The sequence below is a fragment of the Struthio camelus genome, chromosome 2, assembly GCF_040807025.1.
Source record: "Struthio camelus isolate bStrCam1 chromosome 2, bStrCam1.hap1, whole genome shotgun sequence".
Taxonomy (NCBI): domain Eukaryota; kingdom Metazoa; phylum Chordata; class Aves; order Struthioniformes; family Struthionidae; genus Struthio; species Struthio camelus.
The window spans coordinates 44254513-44278493 of record NC_090943.1 but is presented as its reverse complement, the minus strand read 5'-3'; the positions used below and the strand labels follow the sequence as shown (position 1 = coordinate 44278493).

Here is a 23981-nt window from a genome sequence, read left to right as displayed (position 1 = left end):
TCCAGCACTGGTGTCACCCTGGAGACTGACGTAGACCAAACTAGCAATTTTGCCTCGAGGTCATCTATTCCTTTTTATTCTTCAATAAAAAGGGGTCCTAAACAAAATAAAAACTGCAATGTGCTAGGCAATTGTGACCTGCTAAGTGAAAGACAAATTTCTGGGACTAGATCACCCTCTGGTAAGAGTACCTGGCTGTTCTGCTGGGCTAACCTGTGAAATACAGCCTCGCCTGTATGCAAGCTCGCACATAAATTCCTGTTAGCTGCGGTGGAGATCGTTCTGCGGTAAACGGAAAGTCCACTTACCCTACCTGTAGAATGTTTTCTTTCTGGGGAGTATGGAGAATTAAGCTCGGCAGGTTACGATTGTGTCGACATTACATTTGTATGTACTAGCATTACCAACCAGTCACATAAACAGGTAGGTTTTGGGGGGTTCTGTGTAAACGAGCATTGCAAAGTTTCTTAGGAAATCTATGTCAGTTCAGATCTTATTCTCACAGCAGGAAACTGTGATAAAAGCGTGACATTAATTTAAAATATTTGTGAACTCATTACAAATCTTAAACAGAGAATGCACTTCTCTCTTTCTAAAAGCATTTCTGGCAGATCTTAGTTAATACTTTCTGACATTTGTTTTCAGTTTGTTATGATGTTTTTTAATAGAAGATTTTTTTTCTCCTGGAAAGTAAAAGAAAATAGGCTTTTTTGTCTCTGAATATATGAGTAAGTGTAGCTGATGATAAAAAATGCAGTGCACAAGCAAATCACCATACTTATAAAGGTTCTCAGTAACTGAGCACTTACTTACCTTGAGACAGGGGCATGATTTTTATGAAGCGCTGCAGCCATTCTTGAAAAATCAGATCTTGCCTAAGACATGCTTTTTTATCTCAGACAAAATCACTGTTTGGAAAATCTAGATCATAGACTTGAACTGAAATGAAAATTAATTTTCGATGTGTGCGTTATCACAATATATTTCACAATGCTATTTTGTTGAGTTAGGTCTTCGGTAAAAACAACACTGAGAATGAAGGTTCATTTGTGTTTCACTTCTGGGATTTCAGTAAATACTTACTGCTCTTAATGAAGTAAGTTGTTACTTTAAATTGCAAGAGTGTTACCGCAATAACTTCATTCTGGAAGTAACTTCATTGAGTTTAGTAAAATTGGTCTCGATGGAGATCATTTTGACTTACCAAATGCATTATTATTTGGTGAGGCAAGGTAGTAAGAGTTGGTTTTAAAGATGCTTCTTTTACAGTTAGGAAACCAAAATAAAAATAATCCAAGAGTAAAATTTAACTTCCAGTCCTCAGAAGCAGTTACCCTGTGATCTCTTAGCCTATATGTTAGATGCTAATTGCCAGTGCTCATTATTTAAAAAGGTTAGTTATGGTTGTGCGTTAGAAAAAGAGAGAACACTAATTTACGGGCTCTTTATATTAGTCTGAAGCATTTGATAATACCAGCTCGGGAGAAATATGTGCATGTTAAATGCTGAGTCTTATGAGTTTCACAGAATTTTGAGGACCATTGGAGTTTACGTTCAGCTAGGTTGCTAGAGGTATACTTAAAAGCCAAGAAGAAAAGGGGCCAACATACAGGTAGTTTTGGCAGTCTGTCATCTCGAGTGTTGTTTAAAATGAGTGAAAGAACAAAATTAAGACCTCATTATTAAATCAGTAATTCTGCTTCCTAATAATAAGAACAGACATTAAAGAGAGATACCATTTTGTTACTGATTTCACAGGAGTTTTACCCTATTTATGCTGTGCTGCAAAGAAAACATATTTTAGCTAGTAAAAGCAAGGCAGCTATTATAATATTAAAAAATCCTTTTAAATAAAAAAGAATGGGCGATCAAATATGATATATTAACCACACTGATGTTTGGAGTGTGTAAAGCAGTTATAAGATCATATAGTATTTTATTTTAATGGCATTGAAATGTACATAGCTCATACGAGAGCCAAACTGAGCAAGAAAACCTCCTGGCTGTGCTCAGGTTGTTGATGCAAAGGATACTTTTTTTAAAAGTTCTTTGTTACTGAAACATAAAAGATCATGAAACAAAATAGCAAAACAATTAGTTTGCTGGTAATATTTAAGCAGTGTCCTTTTTGCTGATTAAATCAAGTCATTTTGAAGTTTCCCACCTGTTGAACTAAATAGAAATTATCTCCCCAAATCACTGAACTTTAAAAAAGCTGCTTTCCGGTAAATGCATTAAGAGGCAGTAGGGAGGATTGTATATGTGTGGAAGGCTGGGGAGATTCATGCATGTAATTCTGTAAAACAAAATCAATAAAGCTGATGACAGATTAAGTTGCTAAATTTTGTAAAACTAGACTACTGTTTGGGTCATCAACACAGTGCTATTGGATTTTCTGTGGTTTAATGCTGAAAAACAGGATTATTGATTTTAGGATTTTCAGCGTATCCCCTCTGGGAGTTCTTAAGCAGTCTTCATAATGCTTCACACTTAAGTTGACAACTACAGTGACATAACTGTGTCCTCGCCTTAATAATCATTTTCTAATCATATTGCAAAAGGCTAGAAACGGTTTATAAAACGATTATTGCGGACAAACAGTGGAACAGGAGGGTTGTCGGGACGCCGCTCCTTTGTCTGGTGGCCATTGCTGCCTGCCTGCCATCTTCCCTTGGAATTAACTTACAGTCACAGATTAAGACCTTTGACTGTCATAAATCTGCTTCCCAATATGTTTGACTGGCAGGGGAGTTCACAAGCCATGCCAATATAAATAGGATTTTAGCACATCAGGTGCTGCTCCAAAGTGAAACGGGCTGTTTTGCAGTCGACTTTGTTGGTGTTGTATATTCATTGCTCCTTTCCCGTTCCATGTGTATGCATGCCTGTGTGTGTGTGCGTGTGTGTGCGAGTGTGTGTGTGTGTGCGCCCGTAAAGTAGGAGCCGAGATAGGGTAACAAAATGAACTACTGTATGCAAGAAATCTATGAAGTGCACCCAGCTGCTGGGAGCAATTGCTACATGCAGTCCACTGATTATTGCACATATATCGAGGATAATCAGGGTTACAGCAGTTGTGATGCTCAGGTCCTGCACGGTAACAACATATATATGGAACAGGCCTGGGCGGTGAATCAGCCTTATACCTGTAGTTACCCTGGAAACGTGTTTAAAAGCGAGTACTCTGACATGGACATGGCCCTGAATCAGTACAACCAACCTGAATATTTCACCGAAGAAAAACCTACTTTTTCTCAAGTGCAGTCGCCATCGTACTCTCAGAAGAAAGGTAGGGGCAATTTATTTAAATACCAAAAAAAATCTGTGTTTTTGTTTTTGTTTTGCTTTAAACTTACAGTTGCATCACTTGGCTCAGATACATCTTTGAATGTGAAGGCTGCCTGTTCAAAATTGAAAGCAGCAGTAACATAGGTTGCTAGGTGATTGTAAGCTTTTCTGTGAACGATGAGGATTTCCAAGCACTTTTTCTTAATTTGTAAAGGACGTTTGCAAATATATTGCTTGTTTTCTGCTTTTTGTGGCTATTAAGTCCATTTACTGAACATCAGTGAGCTAGATAAGAAAGTTTCTCTTCTGAAATGTCGTCAGTAAATATTCTTCAGCTTAAATCTGTTTTCTGCTTCCACACAAACAGTCTGTGTGAGTCCTCATTATCACTAAATGTGAATTCTCTTTACTGAATAACTCAGTTTCAGGCAAAATATGTTGAAAATAGAACTGCAAGTATGTATGGGAAAATGATTACATTTAATAGAGTTGCTGTCTTGTAAATGAAAACCGTGTCGTTTCTGATTATGCAAAGCCAAAAAGATAGGACAGTCGAGAATATAGCTCTGCAGTAAAGACTCTTCTCCATCCAAAAAGTTGATCTAATCAGTATGTTTGTGAGAGATAATCAGAGAGTGGTATCTGTTCCCTTAGGATTAGATCACTGCTTGTTTTCAGAATTTCTTCTTTTGCTTTCAAGTAAGCAAAGCAGGTATCACTTCTCAAAAAAATACTAACCACCACTGGAAAATGTTCTCAGTGTTACTTGTTCTGAAGCCAGACAATCAAACTGGCACATGTAGAGTATGTGTTCTCCATAAAAGTGTATTCCCTTAAAGTCACTTGAATAAAGAACAAAAATACACAGTCTGTTGTACCAATATAATATCCTTTTTCTCTTAAGACCAAATTTCCTGTATGCAGTTACTCAGAAACAAAATGAATCTGATTTAACTAGCTAGACAGAGAACGACACCATTTACTTTTTTTAAAGTGCCTTTGTAGTCAAAAGTAGCCTGTTTAATCATATTAACAACATAGAAAACTGAAATATTTTCCCTTGTGAAGGAAACGCTCATTAGCACCTGGTGCAATAAAACTGTATGTTCAGTAGAAAGTATCTTAATCTTGTACTTTGAGCAGTATTCATAATAAAGGGACTATCAGAAAAATAATCCTGCTCTAGGAAGCTGTAGAGAACATGATCAAATTGTAGACTAAATGTAGTTGTGCATAATGTGCTTTTTTTGTATTTTGTAGCATTCTAAAGTCTTCTTTAGGCTAATTTTATACTATTGGATTTTAATCAATAAATTTATAACTCTTCATAGACTTTTCCCATGTGTCATTTTGGTCAAAAACTGCTACACAGGATTAACTTCAAGAAGATGGAGACTTGCTATTGCGAAGTCAGTGAAGGAATATATATTTCATAATGCGAAAGGATTTTAAATGATAATTGCTGTACTTAGGTCAGAGCTTTAAATGAGTTATTCCAGTATTCAGACATCTGATACATTTAATGCTCTGTTTACAGTTTTTCTACTTGCTTGTTGAAAGAATACAGAGTTATTTTTAAAAATTGTTTGCCTGCTCATGTTTTTCATCTACCTCAGTTTCACTTAAAATTTGCAGAGAATTTTCTTGGGAGCAGTCACTCGAGCACACTTTTAACTGATCATCCACAGAGACTGAGCAAAGTTCCTTCGGCTTCTTTACAGCCGTCATTACTGTGATAATCCATAAAGAGTTGCGTCCCTTCTGTCAAACCTTTGCAAATGCTGACTTTGTTAAGCAGAATAAATCTAAACAGTGTGGGACATGTGCATCTTCTCTTTCTTTTTTTTTCTTTTTAATTTCCATCTTTTACCCAAGCTATCATAAAACTAACGAATCTTTTAATCCCGTCCCAAGAACAGAAGGCTCTATACAGGGCATGTGTGCCTGTATTGATCCAGAATTGATTTGGGGGGGGGGGAAGAGGGAGTTTGTTAGAGAAGCCTTGGTAATAGCCCATTAAAGCAAAATTAAGTCCCTGAGCAGGTGTCCATGAGGAGTCTTGATTGTTGCAGTTGGTATTTCTATTAGTCCCCTGAAACTTGTGATAATCTCAATACCATTCATGCTGTTCAAATCAGATTGTACTTTACCGTAACACAGGGAGGTTCTTCATGTCAAAACTTCTGCTAGTTTTAAAGGGATCAAAATCTTCTTTAGTTTCCCCTCCAGGAAGATAAAAACATTGTTTTATATGCTGAGAAAAGCTAATGTTTACGAAGGGGAGTTTAATTACTTCTGTATCTATATGTCACTTTGAGAGAATTAAGGAAATAATGAGAATGAAAGACTCAGACAACGTGAGTGTTGCTAAAGGGAAAAAAATCAGTACTTAGAAAGTATAGCCAGATGTTCCAAAACTACAAGAAAACACTTAAGCTACTCCAGATATCACTGTACATTTAAAACTATTATTTCCTGATTTTCAGTTACAAATTTTGATGAAAGATTTGAATATTAAGGGAAAAAACTATGCTCCAGAAAAGCAGGCATGGAAGTGTGGTTTTAGTTTGGCATCTTGTTGTTCTGTATGTTCTGTGCTGTACTATACATTATTAACAGGTAGGAGCACAACATTCCTACAAGAGCTTACTATTTTATTAAAGAAATAGCTCTGGACCCTGGTCCTAAAAAAATGACAGCCAGATATACTTTGTCTCTGTATGAGGCTGTCAGATCTAATGGGCAGAACAGGGCTGATGCTCATGAGAAAGAGGGTGCTATTCCCAGGTCTGTCCCAGAGAGCTACAGGAGAAATAGTTGCAGAGGTCCAGAAACCTCAGTATCCCCGCTCTGGGTATGTGCGCGGTGTTGTGGCCCTTTGGACAACAGAGGAAGTAGGTGTGCAAAATTAAAGCTTTGGTTGGAGGTCACTTCCCTTTGTACAGTTGTTTCATGGACGGACTTAACTGTAAAATGCCCACTGATGTCTATGAAATTAGGCTTTACCTTCAGGCTCCATGGAGCCCTAAGTAACTAAAAGCTGCCCCCAGAAGTAAGGGTTCGCAGGTTTCTTGAGTCATGCTACAGCAGTGCAAGATACTCAAACCTATTTATCTCTTTTTCCCGCCCCCCCCCCCAGGTTTAAGGGGAGGCTAAGGCCGTGTTTTTAAGGGCCCTTGGCATGGTAGGTGAGTGAGTGGGGCTTTCAAAGTTATTATTGTTATTATAATTGTAATTATTATAATTGTAATTATTATAATTGTTATTATAATTGTAATTGTCATTATTATTTCTCCTTGTATTTTCTCTGGCAATTTACATGCAGCTAAGAATACATACTGTATAACTGCTAGGGTATGTTAGTGAGTTAGTCCAAACTGAGGTCTCAGCAGTGTGAAAACGTTAGGGTATTTTCTGAACAGCTAAGAAAATACAGCATGGAGGTTATGTCAAAATGTCTCCTTATCAGAGCAGTGAGTGTAAATTGAGCATATAGTCCATTTACAAAGGAGACTGATTATTTGTCATCTTTGGTCTTTGCAGAAGTGTAGCTCCCAGTATGGTAACAGTTTCCTTTTGTCTTAAAAAATGATTAACTTTTGTAGAAGGTGCCTTTGACTATCCATTTAAGGAGATAGCTGTAATCAGAAAATTGACATTATCTTATTCAGCAAATCAATATGTATTTGGAGTTCTATCTGTTTCATTTTAATAAAAATTTTGTCAGTGGAAAAGGTGTTTTCAGCTCCTTTACTGTAGCCCTTGTAGAACCAAATGAAGGATGGGAGAGTAAGTGAGGTTCTACTTTGCTTTTGCTTCAGCAGTAAAACTGATGTTCAGTAAGACTTAGATTTCTAAGGGAGTAAGTTACTTGTGATACTCAGGCATGCTCTTTGAAAACATTTAAATACTTTTGCAAATGTTATGTCCAAAAAGCAGAATCCTTGATAGTGGGAATGCATGAATGAAAAAAATTGCATGGTCCGACTCTTGAGCATTATCTACAGTAGTGCATTTTGTGCCTACGGCTGGTAATGGATGAAGTACACTAGTGATCACAACAGTTTAAATGACAATGCAGGTTGGCCTAAAGTGTTTTCAAGAGCACTGGTGCCAAATGCACTACCCCGGTAAGGATTCTGACTCAGCCCAAGGATTTTGGGTTAACACAGAAAAGTCATAGTGGGAAAGTGACTATAAAAAGTGTCCCAAATCCTGTCTTTGCAGAACCTCTTGCCAAATTTTAGTAATTCCATAAATCAAAGTCGAAAGCAGAGCTGTGGACAAGTAGACAGCTAATAAGAAATGTGTGAACAACATTCTGCATGCTTCCAGACTTGATGGAGAAAAAAGCAATTTCTCTCAATGGGAGTAATGTAAAGAAAATGGGGAGCAAGTATCAGTGGATCAGCTCAGCCTTTGGGATTAATATTGATCATGGTGTTTACACATCCCATCCCTGTTTTTGTATTGGAAAGATTTCTTACCAAAAGGTTAAGTTACTGTTCTAATGCAGCAAAATCAGTGACAAAGGAACAAGAATGGTGTATACTTTTTCTGACTCAGCTCTGTGCTTTGACCAATAAAACACTATTTAAACGTTTTTACTATGTATTTTTAAACAAGTGCATCAAGGATGATATCTGGATGATTCTTGAAATTTTTTTATAATTTGCAATGAGTTACAGTGTGTCTATTAAATCTGTTGAACAACAGTATGAATTTTCAGTTCTAATACAGTTCAGAATTCTCAAAGTAGTAATTAATTTTTTTTTCATTTTCATACTGCCATGTATAGTAAACAGTACTAGCTTACTGATTAAGTCCTAAACTCCTCATTTTATTGAGGTCTATAGTCGTGCAAGCCAGCCGAGATGGGGGAAAGAAGGATTTCAGGATACATCTTTAGCATGTTTCCCTGTGCCAGCACACAATAAAAATTCACCGTAATACTGAATAACGGTCTTAAAACACAAGTGTTCCTGTGAAATAGCAAAAATGCCATTCTCTGCTTGCAGTAACTCTAAGTTGTATCAGAAATAAGCTGATAAGTAACATATGTTATGTAGACATAATTTTTTTGAGTCCATGTTACACATGCCCGTGTTGTGTAGTCAAATACAGTTTGGGTCCCAGAATTTCTTAAGGTGTGGTTTAATCCCTAAGCTAATACTACAGCGTTTGATGCATGCGCGCAGGTCTGGATATGTAATGTCCCAGCCACAGTACTTTGCAATAACATAACCGCAAGTTGTTCCTCAGTTTCCTCCAACTTTCTTTTTTAAATGTGTGCCAGGTACAGAAGAAAAAAAAAACAGTATGCGTTTTCAGGAAAACATTCCCTTGTGAGTTTCAGGGTAGTTTTTGTGTAGGGCAGAAAGCCCGCAGTGGGGAGGAGGGAGTTTGGGAAGAGGGAGGGGGGCCACTTCAGAAGACTGCCCTTGAAATGCTGCGTCCCCAGTAACCGCAGCACAGGCTGTCTGCAGCGCGGGCAGTGGGCCTAAACAGAAGGGGCAGCAGGGGTGGAAACACACCGCTCTGCATCTAGCACCTTTGAGAAGGAATGGAAGCGCTCAAGAGATGTGGATGATCAAGCCTCTTGAGTCTTGCAGGTTTCGAGGAGATAGATTTACTAAGAGATTTTTGAATTTTTCACTTCGTTTTTCTTTGCCTGCTTGGGGCGGGGTGGGGGGAACAGGGATAAATAGCAACTGATTCTCTCTTTTGTGTCCCTCCAGTCTATTACACTGTCTGGGGTCACATATACTTCTTTATGGTATCATTCCTACATATGGTAATTTGAGAATATAGACACACAGTAGTGATGAAACAGGCTGCCTCAGATGGCTGCAATGGTTAGTAGGTCTCATTTGGTCCATATGGCTGCTGGGACCTATTCATTGTGCGTTTTCCTTTAGAAAGGGATTGTTTTTTGCCATTCCTCTACAAAGAGTGTTAAAGAGTTAAAATGTAAAAGCTGTTGTGGTTCACCATCAAGACGGGCTATAATGGATTAGACAACATACATGGGGGCAAGTGGTCCTGCTGAGTACTTAGGCTTGCCAAGACGGTCAGATTAGACAGACTGGCAGGTGGGAGTCTGGAGAGCCAGGGAGGTACCTCGGACCGCACGGGAAACACCAGGCACGCCGAGGGCAAGGTCACTTCTTGGTGCTCCTCATTCAAAGCAAAGGTCGGGAGTGAGTATCAACATGAACCAGGTCAAGTCATACCAGACAGATAACTTTTTTAACTGTGAGGATCACATTGAATGTGCCAAATAATAGTCCTGGAGGATGACAGACCACAGCACACATGGGCTGAAACCCAGGGAACGAAATTATTATTGTAACAATTCAGTGGGATCAGTGTTGCTTCTCAGTGATTCCTCTTAACTACTTACTAAGTAGTTTCTGACCAAGAAATACAAGATGAGATATCAACACCAGAAATAGGAACCTACCCAATGTTTCCATGGGATTTGTCATCAGATACTCTTTAGTACTAGAGCACCTGCGTCACTCCATCCATCCAGTCTCTGCTTCTTCCAATAGGAGCTTGTATTTTTGGTCTAGAATTATTAAACACATCTGAGAGATAAAAATACTTGCTGACATGAGAGACGAGTCCCTATTAGTCTATGAATCCTCTGTTTTTGCCCAGTGTTGCAGGGAGTGAGAGAAGAGGTCTGCTTCTCTGCTTCTTCCTCAAACTCATTTCATTCAGCCTCCTTTTGTTCTTTGACTAACTGCAGCATGTACCTCTGCTGCCATCCATGACTCCCCCAAGAATCTGCATCATGCTATTCATAACTTCCATACTGGCACCACGTTTAGAAAAATACCATTGAATTTCTGCTACTATTGGTTCAAACACTGAATAGTAGCAAAAATTACTTATCTGCAAGTCTGGAAGCCAAAATCGCAGTGAAATGTAAGTGCAGGTCAGACTGAAGAGTTGCAACAACTAGAAAATATTTATAGTAGAAGGTCTGCAAGAACTGAATGTGGATCCCATTATTCCCCTTGGCCTGATGTCTGTTTGCCTGAAGCATGTATCTTTTTAAAACTCTGCTGAAGGTCCAATTCTTCTACTTCCTAGCAGTTTCTGCCGCCATTAGCTGCTGGAAGGAGACTTAAAAATGAACACAAGTGTAAACATCACTCTCGAGTTTTTAATATAGAGAAAAAATGTTTATTGCACACTTCTATTGTCAGTGATTTCTTGGGATAAGAATTTTCTATCCATGTTTCCTGCTGAATCAGTGAGGGAGTTCACAGTATGGGCTTACCCTGTGATGTGGGCGTGATCCTCCAGAAGTAATGAACATCACATTTAAGTAGCTTAAAAATATATCATGTAATACTTCTGATATAGCAAAATGGGGAATGTGGTGGCATTTAGGGATGCCGTTTTTAATTTCTGACTAGGACTGCCTATAGGAGATTTGTCTTCTCTGCCAGATTGGAAACTGTTTTCTGGGTTGAACGAAGTCATGAAACTTCAAGAGGGATAGGAACACCCATGCTCACATGTGCAATCTACTGTCTCTGTTTAAGGAGGTGGTTTAAAGAAGTGGTCTCCTGCTCCTCCAGTAGAACAAAGCTGCCATTACATGAGCAGTGCTAACCAGATTATATACTTAATGAAATATCAAAGCATTTAATTTGGAAGTAACTCTTGAGGAAGCAAGCAAGGGATACTGAATTTTAGAGGCTAGAGTCTATGCTATGCTAAGGCTGGATTTCATGACACCAGCAACAACAAGAAGCCCTTAATCTTTATGAGAAATTCAGTGGAAGATTCTGCTTCTCCTTGCTGCTTCTGCTGCCTCCTGCATCAGCTGCATGAGGCAGGTGTGAGCAAGAGGGGGGCAGGTCAGAGATAACCGCCACTGCTAATCCTCCCCTGGCACAAAGTCCATTAGGAGCCAGTGATGTAAATTGGAGTAGAAACCTGGCTGTCTCTCCTCCCCCAAGGTCACAGAACCAGCTCCACGTGCCCACCAGTATTTGTGCAAGCACAACTTGTTCATAATGGAGAAACGCAACCTAAATGTACATCTGATCTTTTGCCATATCATAGACCGATATGGTACATCAGTAAGATCTCCAACAGTTCCCCTACTCGCCTTTCAGATTGCAGGAGCATTAATAAACCTGAGACACAGACATCTGGGCATGCCTTCAGAGTGCTCCTGCTTCCCAAAGTTACATAACGGGGTATTTGTGCCTATCTAATTTTAGGGCCTCTTAATTATGCTCAAACTGGATATCTAAAGTTGACCGTACAAAATACTTCCTGCCGTCTTTCTTCCATACTTACTCCTAATCCACTCATCAACCCCTAGAAGGTTCACTTAATTTAAGCTCAGTGAATTTCAAGTATTTTCTCTTTAGTTTGGCTCTTTCTGGAAAACCTCTGGCAAGTATAGTCCTATGAAGGCATTGTAATTAAGCTGCCAGCTACTGAGCTGCCCCTCTGGGGTGTTAGTCGCAGGAAGATGACGCCTGTCTATTTTACAGCCTCCTCTGACTGCCTTATGCCACGCTAGAGCTTGCTACCAGTTGCTCTCCATGCGACCATGGCGTGCTGCATCCCTGGGCTGTCCTGAGCCTTGCTGCTCTGAGTGCTGCACAAACACAGCAAGCTTGGAGGAAAGTTTAACATGTTGAGTTACAGATGGGTTCAGCAAGCCGAGAGAAGGGATAATGTTACAGCCAGCGACCTCCAAGGGACTCTCCGTCATTGCACACCTAATAATTGCCCACAGTCACCTGGTTTGGTAGGAATCTACCCTACTAAAGCTGCATTGTGTTGGGGTGTTTAAACAAGCAAATCAGAGGGTAAGAAATCCCTTCAAAACACAGGCACATACGTAAATTATCATGCTGCTCATTTCCTCCTTTTCTGCTTAGAGAGGAGTCAGCTCAGGTCCTGTGCAGCAAGGTCTCGCTGCTGTTCGGCATCACAGGACAGCCTAGCCTTTTGTGAATAAATCACACCAACCATTTCATAGCTCATGGTTTCACCCGTCATAGTTGGGATGGAAGATGAAGAAATATAATTTGTAAGCACAATTAATTTTACAAAATCATCATTTTAGTATGGCGATGTACCAACACTTCAACAAAGCTCTGTGAGCAGTTCCTGCCTCCAAGCTAAGTGTCGAAAGGGGATTTTTCTTCCTCTGGGAGGAGAGTTAATTCATAGTTATTTTGCATATCATTTTATGAACCAGCAGAAGTACTTACACCAGTGATTACACAATTATCTTGTGCTTTTTGTCAGGTAAAATATGAAACTGAAAACATTCCCTGGATCAACCTCTTCCCCCTAAACTATCATGGCTTGGATAAAGTAGGCATGGAAGAGAAAAGGCCACTTGTCTGATACAAAAAACCATCTGCAAAATACCCTTTGTCTTTTTATGTGTGACATACCTCACCTCGATCCCTGGGAAGGTGCTGGAGCAAATAATTCTGGAAATAATTTCCAAGCTTATTAAGAGCAAGAAGGTGATTAGGAGTAGTCAGCATGGATTTGCAAAGGGGAAACTGTGCCTGACTAACCTGATAGCCTTCCATGATGAGATGACTGGCTTGGCAGATGAGGGAAGAGCAGTGGATATTGTTTATCCTGACCTCAGCAAGGCTTTTGACACTGTCTCCCGTAACATCCTCATTGACAAACTGATGAAGTATGGGCTAGATAAGTGGACAGTGATGAGGTGGACTGAAAACTCACTGAAGTGCTGAGTTTAGAGGGCAGTGATCAGCAGCACGAGGTCCAGTGGGAGACTAGTCAGTAGTGGTGTCCCCAAGGGGGTCAGTGCTGGGGCGAGTACCGTTGACCTCTTCATTAGTGACCTGGATGATGGGACAGAGTGCACCTCAGCAAGTTTGCGAATGATACACAACTGTGAGGAGTGTCTGATACACCAGAGGGCTGTGTTGCCATTCAGAGTGACCTCGATAGGCTAGAGAAATGGGCAGAGAGGAGCCACATGAAGTTCAGCAAAGGCAAGTGCAGAATCCTGCACCTAGGGAAGAATAACCCCATGCACTGGTACAGGCAGGAGGCCAACCAGCTGGAGAGCAGCTTTGCAGAGAAGGACCTGGGGACAGCAAATCGGACATCAGCCAGCAGTGTGCCCTTGCGGCCAAGAAGGCCAATGGTGTCCTGGGGTGCATGAGGAAGAGTGTTGCCAGCAGGTGGAGGGAGGTGATCCTCCCCCTCTACTCAGCCCTGGTGAAGCTCCATCTGGAGTGCCATGTCCAGTGCTGGGCTCCCCAGTACAAGGGAGACATGGACGTACTGGAGCAGCTCCAGCGAAGACGGCAAAGATGATTAAGGGCCTGGAGCATCTCTAATACAAGGAGAGGTTGCAAGATCTGGGACTGTTTAGCTGGAGAAGAGAAGACTGAGGAGGGATCTTATCAGTGTGTATAAACACCTGATCAGGGGACAGACATAGACTCTTCTCATTGGTGCCCACTGACAAGACAAGAAGCAATGGGTGCAAATTGAAACACAGGAAATTCCATCTGGATCTAAGAAAAAACTTTTTTTACTGTGAGGGTGACAGAGCACTGGAACAGGTTGCCCAGAGAGGCTGTGGAGTCTCCATCCTTGGAGATATTCAAAATCTGACCGTACACAGTCCTGGGCAGCCTGCTCTAGGTGACTGGGCTTGAGCAGGGGGTTGGACTAGATGATCTCGAGATCCCTTCCAACCCAACTATTCTGTGATTCTGTGAAGTAGTTACTCTATTTTAATAATCTCACAGGGTTATGTAAATAGCTGCATTTTCCACTATTCCCTCAAAGTGAAGCCGGGAATCTTTGTATTGCATCTTTACAGAGATAAAGAAAAGTTATGTATTGTAAAGTATATGTGAAGGTTATGTATCATAACTCCATTAATTCTAAATTGTCAAAACGCTCACTTTGAAAGCTTTATATTTCACTCTGTTTCAAAGTTCTCCATAGTTCAGAATTACTTTTTGGTTGCTATCAGAATGGTGTTTTGGTTTTTTACTCAAATTGAAAATATGTTTATATTAGCAAAACAAATGTTGTTATGGGAAAAGAACCAAGCATAGCCAATGTTTTTCCTCGTACTAATATTTGATTCCACTTGTTGGATGTCTGCTAAACCTTCAGAGGAGAAAATATCATTCTCACACATGCACGCACACACGCACATATTTGAATGCCCACGTATGTTGTCCTGAATTCAAGCTGTATTAAACGGTGCTGTGGAACGCACCCAGGTGAGGTGTGATCAGTCCAGCTTTCGCTCTCTGTTGCTGGTGCTTTGCGTGCCACACCTGCAGAACTGTTTTGAAGCAAACGAACCGTTGGTAAATATTTCTTCCTAACAGGCCTCTGAGTCACTTTGCAAGCTGGAATCTCATCTTACTGCAGTATAGAAGCACATGAGATTTTCTGTGAAACAGGAAAGAGAAATGCACTGTATGTTTCACTGTTACTTGGGTTTTTTTTTTTTTCACATCAATGCCTTTGACGTAAAAATAAATATTTATTTTTCTGAAGTATTATTTCATTCAGGAGAGAATAATCATGTTCTGACTTGTCCCTCTTGACCAGTACATGCTGAAACAGTTTGAAAAATGGAAGGTAATACAGACTATGTTTGAATTCGTCTGTAACATTGTTAGCCTGAGCTTTTTATTTAGGGAATGCAGCCAGTGGCTCTGCAAGTTCAGAAGTGTGGGGCTGCTAGACAAGGTTGGCACTGGATTTTAATATGATATTTAGTGTTTACATGCCACTTTCTTTTTCTTTCCAGGGTATATACCCAGTTACTTAGACAAGGATGAGCTATGTGTAGTATGTGGGGACAAAGCCACCGGATATCATTATCGCTGCATCACTTGTGAAGGTTGCAAGGTAAATGGCCCAGTGGGAAACTGGGAATTAGAAATAGCTCTCCAGCTCCTTCTCCATTTATCCAGACTTTCTGAACTGCACTGTCAAATAATACAAAGACAGATTAGAAGCGAATAAGAACATCCAGTCCTGATGATAAGCCGTATTTGGCTATGCTGCTGATCTTCATATGCATAAGGAATATAGTTGATTTTTGCACTGTTTGCTTCGGAAAAGAAGACAAGAAAGTTAGATATTTTTTGTTGTTTAACCATTAGCTTTTATTTTTCCATTTTTAAACGTTTCTTTGGCCACGTTCTCAGCCAGCGTTCATCAGCATTCTCCAGTGACTTGAGTGAAGCTGTTTATGCAATAGTTGAGATTCTGCCTGAGTATTTGTTGGGATTGCCAGTGTTGCTGTGCTTCTCACAGTTACTGTAAAAAAATCAAAAATAAAAATCCTTTCCACATGCTCATACAATAGTAACATCCAGCAATTTAGAAAGCATTGACATCCAGTTAAAAAACATTTTTTAATTATTTGACTTCTTAAGCATATTGAAATGTGCTTTCAATCCAAAACTGGCTCTCCAAGCTACGTGAAAAGATCAAAGAGATTGCTTTGAGCAAGTAAATAAAAAATAAACCAAAACTGAGTAACATAGGCAAGCCCATCTTAAATGATTTCACTGCCATAAATTTCCCTGAATAGCCTGAGATCCTTTAAGAAAGCTATTCTTTCCTGTAGAAAAAGAATAAGTTTTTGTAAACAAATGGGACCACACATGTCATGCACTGGTGTCATGGGACTAAGCCACAAAAGTCATGTTCTGTTCATCCCTAAAGTCTGGAATATTTGAATGTGAAATTTTGGTTTTGGATTGGCTTTAGAGTCCCACATCATAGTAACTCTTACATGGAATTAGTTCCTTCAGTTGTACAGCACTGCCGAAAGTTAAATTTATGAGATGCACAAAGACCTGAATATCCTGTGTATAGCAGGCTTGTGGTAATTTTCATAATGGTTTTATATACATGTAAGTATATATGTGTGCAAATGAAAAGTACTTATATATGGGGAAAACTGTGGAACTGAACAAATGATTCTTAAGCATCTGTGTCCCATATACCAGACTGAAACAATACATAAAATGTATGAATATGTCTTAATTCAGGTACAATGACAAGAAAGCAATAGTGTGGCATTATGAAATAGCTCTTTGTCCCAATCTCTCAACTAAACAGCTACCCACCAACTTCTGTGCTAAGGTTTTTGTTAGGTATTATAAACAGACAGCATATAAAATCTACTCACATCTTCAGATACAGTTCTTTTGTCTGATGTACAATTTAAAATAGTGCCTGTATGTGCAAGAAACTGAGCTAACAATTTGCAGCAAAGAAATAATTTCTTTCTCCTAGTTATAATTGGCTTCCAAACAGACTGTTTTGTTTTGTTTTGTTTTGTTTTGTTTTGTTTTGTTGTTCTTTGTGCAAATGTAGTCACTTTACAAGATGGTTTAACAGCTATTTTGTGTGGACACTTTCAATCAATGTTTTGGGATATTTGCATATACATTTCAAGATGTATGATTTATCTTTCAAGGTTGTATGTAATCAACTTGGGATAAACTAGCATTTAGTCGTTGCTTTCACACATGAAATTAATTCCATTTTGTAACTACATTAATCAGGGCCCACAGCCAAAAATTTGCTTTGGCAAGTGTTCTTATGAACAAAGGCATCCTCACACATGATTTCTGAAGAGTAGATAGTAAGGACTGTGAACACAATTGAAGCAGCTTTGAGGTGTGATGTCATTGAAATATTTCTCCAAGTTGTGCCTATTACATCTATTGCTATGTAGATGCATAGCAAAGGAACTTAAGAAAAGAGAGGTTGCCTTACAGTCAAATGTGCTTGCTTTTATTGTTGAAACTCAGATTTTGTGCTTTTTTTGTTATTACACTTGCTTTCATTATAGTTTAGAAATACCATTTCCATACTTTGCTATGTGCACATGTGAAATTTCAAATGGAATACAGGAGTCTGAACCATCTGTCAGAGGAATCAAATGTTAGCTGTATGTTTGACCATAGCTTTGCGCACCTATTTATGCATATGCGAACATGCACAGAACACAAAAAATGAAAGTGGCGTATACATTTGTTTAAAGGCACAAAGATTAAGGCTAAAATCAATCTGAACATGAAGATAGAGAAGTGGATAATCTGTAACAAAGTGTTTGCACAAGTATGGAGAGAACCTTCCTTATCACGTGCCATCTAGAGATGATCAAAATGTTTTTTACAGAAAGTTTCTGAGAAATATAAAGAAGTGGGAAGATAAAATGTTCTGGTCCCAACATAGCTGGTGAAGAGCGTTACAGTGATAAAGCTAGAGCTACATTAAGTACCGTGAAAGGTTTGGAAAGCAAAAGTTCAGTGCCACTCTCTGAGATTCAGCAGAGATTACTCCATTTCTTGCCGTAACAAGATATTACCCCATATTCTCGGGTGTCCAGAGCTGCCTTCGACAGCCTCAGGGAGGAGAGAGGCGGATCCTGTCTCTAGGATTTCATCTCAGGGATGAGAGTGGATCCAAATCCACTTGCTGGGTAGATGAGAATTTGAAACCTGATCCACACCCCACCTAGGGACATCTTGCCTTTGACTGACTTACCGGATTTGGGTTCAAGCCAACAGGTGCCAGTCTTGCAAAGACAGTTGCTTTATGCAACTCAGTTTGAGTTTTCAGGTCTTTTTGTTATTAAGGAAGAAAGAGCTGTACTCCTAACTCAAGCTCTAGGTTTTAAGATAAACTTCTAATGAGGACAGTGCTCTTTATTGTTTTCACAGGAGTTAGGAGGTCGAGTTGAAAAACTAGACTTACCTATATGTTTTAATTTAACATTCTGTCTTAAGGGAAAATACACACTGTCTGCGATAAGATTTTTCTTCATGTTATTTAACATGATTAAAAACAGAGCTTTTTCCTAGTGAAGACACATCTGAAGAGACTAATCATTAGGTAAAAATCTGGTTCCCTTGAATTTTGCCATTGATTTTGTTGGAACTAAGGCCATTCACAGTGGTCTTGGTAACATGAGCTGGGTCTCAGTGGGCTTGGAATGTCAGGATTGTCCCAAATTGCTTTGCTGAATGTGGATGGTCTCAAACAATGGTGAAATCTCAAACTAAAGTTCAGTCTACATTTCTTTATTTGCAGCCTATCTTGTTCACGTTATTGTGGTCTTGAGAAATTGATTCAGCTCTCTCCAAAGAAGTCACTGACAAAACTCATTTGAAATTAGTGCCAGGCTTAGGTCTATAACTTTCAGATAGAAGTTGTATCTAATTTCTTTAACTAAGGCCAGATCTGTGGGATGTATAAATCAGTGACTTCAGTGGAGCTACACTAGCTTGCATGAGCTGAGACTCTGACCCCAGATCCTTTTGCAGTTGGCAGAGATATCTTTATTGATGATGTTTGTTCTGAATACAGAGGTGTAAAGTAGGTAAATATGAATGAATTGCTCTTCTCAAAAATACAGATCATCTGAAAATTGTAGATCCATTATTTAGAAACAAACACAAAGACTGGGCAAATTATATTTGACTGCAAAATTCTTAGCGTTGCCTGGATTTGTTTGCTTGGTTGCTTGGTTATTTGGCTTTGATGGAAACAATGGAGGAGAACTGTTTGTTTTTAATCCCTTTAAGTAGCACAGGTTACTTACACACAGCCATTTTTACTAATTGCAATAACAGAAGCTGCCCTTTAATTAATAGTATGTATATGTCTTTTATATCCCTTGAAATGATTGTGTAATTTAGAAATGGGCTTGAAATAAACTCTGTAGTTCAATTACCAAAAAAAAAAAAAAAAGACAAAAACACAAGGCTCAAGGGACTTCAGGAAGACATGTAGTCAATCCTGTACCTCAGGACAGCGTTCCTTATGCTTTTACTTATCTCAAATGTCTCTATATTTTTAATTTTTCATGAGGAAATGTTTCATGAAACTCAGAACAGAAATACCATGCACTAGCAGACTGTTTTGTTCCTTTCCTCTTTGAGAATTTGATGGAATAAAATATTTTATCTTGCATATTAAGATGCATTCATACCAAACCAAAGTGCTTCCCAGTTCAAAAAAATGCACAGTACTAATGCTTTCCAATTTATTTATTTATGACACTTAGGGTTTTTTTAGAAGAACCATTCAGAAGAACCTCCATCCAACCTATTCCTGTAAATACGAAGGAAAATGTGTGGTAGACAAAGTAACAAGAAACCAGTGCCAGGAATGTCGCTTCAAAAAATGTATCTTTGTTGGCATGGCAACAGATTGTAAGTATATTTTTCTCTTTTTTTTTTTGTTCTCTTTTTTTATTTGTTTGTTTGCTCAAAGTCTGTTGATTGGTGAAGGTTGTTCAAGTAGAGCAGAACTGGTAGCGTTTTTTTGTTTTAATAGTTTGTACTCAGGAGGTATGTTCATTGCATCAATCCACTGTTATAGAGCTAAAATCTTTTGTTTACACTTTACCAAGCCGGACCTTCTCCTGGCCTTAGCAGCCTGTGCAACACCAGGAATGTTCACTCTTAGGAGGAGAGGAGAGGGAAATGCATCTGGATGGACACTTTGCTTGAAAAAAACATCTTGTTTAGAAAAATCTGGAGGATGTGAAATTGAATGTCGTTGTATGAGTCATCCTGCAGTTGTTTGTTTTATTTTTAGCCATGAAGAAGTTATCTACTGAAAAGAATTCTACTCGCATTCTAAAGAACGAGAACATATGGCTGTAAGATTAACCCTTAGGGGTCTTCTTTTCCTGCCGTTGCGCAGGGATTTACACTAATAACTTCAATTAGTGTAAATGGGAGAAACTCATGTAAATCCCCCTGTGCATTAATGTTAATGGTTGTTACCACTGTAATCCTCAGCAGGAAAACTGAAAGGAAGACAGACCCAACAATGAAAAACAACATAAAAATATTCTAGCTTAATATTTTTAATCGGTAATTTAAGGTATAAGAGTGTTTTCTGTATACAGGGAAAGAGAAGAAACAATACAATTTCATTTAGCCAGGCAGAACTTCAGGAGAGGGAACTGCGTAAGTCAAGATCGTCAGTTCAACTCCAGCCCTGTCCGACAAATTAGGCAATGATTAGCCTCAGCTTTTTAGCGCCTTTATAGAGTAAGAAGTTGGTTTGAGTCTGATTCTGACCAACACATATCAATACTAGAAAGTCACCTCTGTGGATAGCACATATGGAGTTGTCACTGCCTTTTTCTCAGTCCTCCGAAAGCTTTTCTGTATTAGTTGTATTTACTGTGAATAAGCAACTAAAGACAACGGTAGTGTACCATACATAACATTACCAGAAGGGTAGGTCGTTCTTTGCAATCCAGACTTTTGAGAGATTGAAGTTTGGAGAGAGAAATAAGAGAACTATGTCAACTCTGGGCCATGCCAAAGTACTTCTTCACCAGTTAGCTAAGGTGTTTGCAATCAGTGCACCAGGCATAGAAAGGATCAAAGATCAGACAAGCCTAAGAGCTTCCTGCCATTTCTATATGCTTTTGTCCCTGCTAGTGGTGTTGGATGACAGCAAGCGGTTGGCAAAGAGGAAGCTGATAGAAGAAAATCGCGAGAAGAGACGTCGGGAAGAGCTGCAGAAAACAATCGGGCACAAACCAGAGCCAACGGACGAGGAATGGGAGCTGATCAAAATTGTTACCGAAGCACATGTGGCCACCAATGCCCAGGGAAGCCACTGGAAGCAGAAAAGGAAATTTCTGGTAGGGACTGTAGCCTTCTACACTGTTCTTTTATTTCCTCCAAAGTCCCTTCCCAAGATGGCAGCCTCAGAGAGGGTATATCTGCTGGTGTGTCCACGTATATGAGAAAATGGATGATTTCTATTGTATCTGCTTGCTTACTCTTGGCTGAACTTCAATATCTGATCAAACCATGTATTTCAAAAGATAAGCGCTATTTTGCTGAGTTAAGGCTTAACCAGCTGGATGCCCTTAATGTGCTATGATAAGAAAAAGCAGAAAAATAGTTTCCCTGCTGATTAATAAGAGTATCGGTCTGCAATACATACTATGTCTTTTTGTGTACGTATATATTCAGGGATACTTGTTTTTATTGGGGACAAACGTGCAACATATTGTAAATGTTATAAAACAACAGCAAGTTTTAAATGGAAGCTGATATTTTAAAGTAATAACTTGTGCTTTTTGTTTTCTCGTTCCAAAGTGAACACGTCTTAAAATAAATTTGACAAAGAGGAATTAATTTCAGTGAAAGCAGGATGCTGCATACACTATAACATTGGGATGGCATACCATAAGACTGAGGTTTTCTGCCTGTAACTAAGGATCAGAAAATACATGGTGGTGTGTGATGCTCAGCCTTAGGAAAGGATTTATTTGATTTTTCTAAATTGATTTTTAAAGGAAATAAGTGCAGAATACAAAATGCTTAGATAGCACAAAAGAGAGATTAGAGACTGCATGTCGGGAATACAAGAGGGTCTTTAATAGTCTATGTATACCAAACCAGATAGAGAATATTCATTTTGTGCAAGCCTAGTTTCCTTCCTGCTGCCTAACTCCCAATGGGAACCTTGATCTATCATTAAATTGCTAAGAGAAATCTTCTATTCAAGCTAGTTGATCCCTTTTATAATATTTTGTTAATTCCAGTGGCAGTGCTCATATTTTTGTATGCATGATGACATGTTTGTATTAGCATGCAGGAGGGAAAACACAGCCAGTAATTGCCAGCAAGAAATAATAGAGAATTTTTCCAATTTTGCTGCAGAGCAAGGTTTCCTTCGTTGCTTTTAATAGGCCAGAAGCCTGAAACTTGTTCTTTAACGTCAGCTGCAATAATGCATTTGTTTACTTAGCCAGGAGTACTATTCCTTCAGTATCATCTGATTTAGGATAAAAAAATAGGAAGTTCAAGGGTGGGGTTGGGAATGAGGACACGGGCAGAAAGCCGGCAAGGGCCAGGCCACTGTAGCGTGGTGGATTGGGGACATGCTGGCCTGGCTGTGCAGGCAGCAACACTGGAGGGAAGGAGCACCCAGCGCAGGGCCACCAGGAAGGGACGGGGGACGTTTGATGATGGGGCTCCTGGGAGAAGGGCCAGCCATGGCAGAGAGAAGGGGCCACAGCTGCAGCAGGCAATTCAGAAACTGGCAGCGATTTCTGCAGTCGGTTCCTAAAGCAGACCAACCCGCGCTGGGTGCAGCCCAGGCTCCAGGGCCCCCTCATGTTTTGCCGCAGCTTCCAAGTAAGCGTAGGCAGCTCGTTGACACCTTGCAGTGGGCATGGCAGGCGAAGGGCAAGCCAGCCTGACAGCCCTGATGGGGGGCTCTTGGCAGTCCCCTGCCAGAAGTGGTGGAAGAGCCAGAGGAGAGACTGCGCACCCCAGGAGCCGCGGTCAGTCATTAGGCAGCTGAGGCTGGTTCTCCCAAGAGCTTCTTTGAGGTCTGGACCTCTTTACCTGTTGAGGTGAGGTAGGTGGCCAAGGTTCTCCAGCTGCATGCCCGTTCGGAGTGCACTGGTTTTAGCTAGTAATCTTGAATTCTTTGGGCTTTCCCAAGGAATGCTGTGTTCTCTCTTTTCCTCCCTAACAATGTTCTGCGTGGTTGTAAGTGTTTGGTCTTCTTGCTTGGACGTGAGGAAGATTGTTTATCATGAGCGCATAGACAATGTGGTTTCATTTCCCAAGGTTCAGGGAGGGAGGGAGCCTAGAACTGGGATTATTTGAGCTTTTTAGTAGGAACCCCTAGATAATTGAGCCCAGTCCTCTTCATTGTTCTTTTACAATTGGGGCTTGTTTTATTAGTGTTTCACTGAGTTTTTCCCTGAAAGAAGTTAGATTCAGAAGTTAGACTGATGACAGAGCTGTGGAAGGGTCTTTTATGAAGTGTTGCTTTAAAAAGCTATTGAGCACACGTTCTTATTGTAGACAGCAGTTTCAGCAACTCCCCTGCTTATGTGCCCTTATATAAATGTTATGAGCTCCATCAGTGTGAAAGGCATTCTTCTCTGAGTCTTACACAGTTTTTAACATTCTGAAGCAAACAAAATGGAACCTCTGTTTGGCAGGACTTTTCTAACTGCAAAGCTGTACTTAGCAAACAGAAAAACAGCTTTGATATGTGTTTTTTTAAAATACACAGTAACGCTGACAAATTGTCATAGAATCCAGTGAACAAGTCAAAATGCAGTTGGAATAAAAAACAGTCATGCGCATGGATTCCGATCAAGACTTTTATTATGTGTTCCTATTGAAATCCTCAAAATAGGATTTTTGTGATGGAGAAGCCTTGAGCTGAAGTCATGCAGAAGATGATTTTTCAACCTAAATTTTATCCAGATGAATTCAAATTATATTCAGTTTATCCAGACTAGCTTCAAGTTAGCCCTTTCTTAGTCATCAGTTGCTTTAGCCTAGTTCTCAAAATAGGCTTTGGCAATTGCCAGGAGCTCTGTGATACTGGGCAATCTCTGCTCTGGGAGAGATTTCAGAACTTTGAGTAGGTGGGAGAGCCCCATCCTGCAAAGGTCTGGGCATCTTCCAGGGGATGAGTGAGGTACCTCCGTTTGGTTTTAAGGAAACTTGAGACTTCCCAGGACCTGTAAGAAACTAGATTATCCCTATATTTTTTAGGAAAAATGCACAAGCTACACCCACAAGATGTTCAGATACAGGCACAAGCAAGAAACTGCATGTGCACAAAAATGCAGCAACCCACACAGCATGGGTAGT

General features: G+C 39.7%; 1 protein-coding gene across 17 annotated transcripts in view; it reads left to right on the top strand.

Annotated features, from left to right (window-relative positions):
* Nucleotides 1-23981, top strand: part of THRB (thyroid hormone receptor beta) — a 173591-nt gene that overhangs the window by 137174 nt on the left and 12436 nt on the right. For 16 of the 17 annotated variants that reach the window (XM_068935438.1, XM_068935444.1, XM_068935435.1 and 13 more), the window contains 3 exons: nt 15104-15204; nt 19388-19535; nt 20784-20989. In XM_068935438.1, the coding sequence (XP_068791539.1) occupies nt 15104-15204; nt 19388-19535; nt 20784-20989 (455 nt within the window). Of the gene's footprint in view, nt 1-2946; nt 3290-15103; nt 15205-19387; nt 19536-20783; nt 20990-23981 lie in introns of those variants that run through there. The other variant, XM_009687951.2, reaches the window with a different exon arrangement.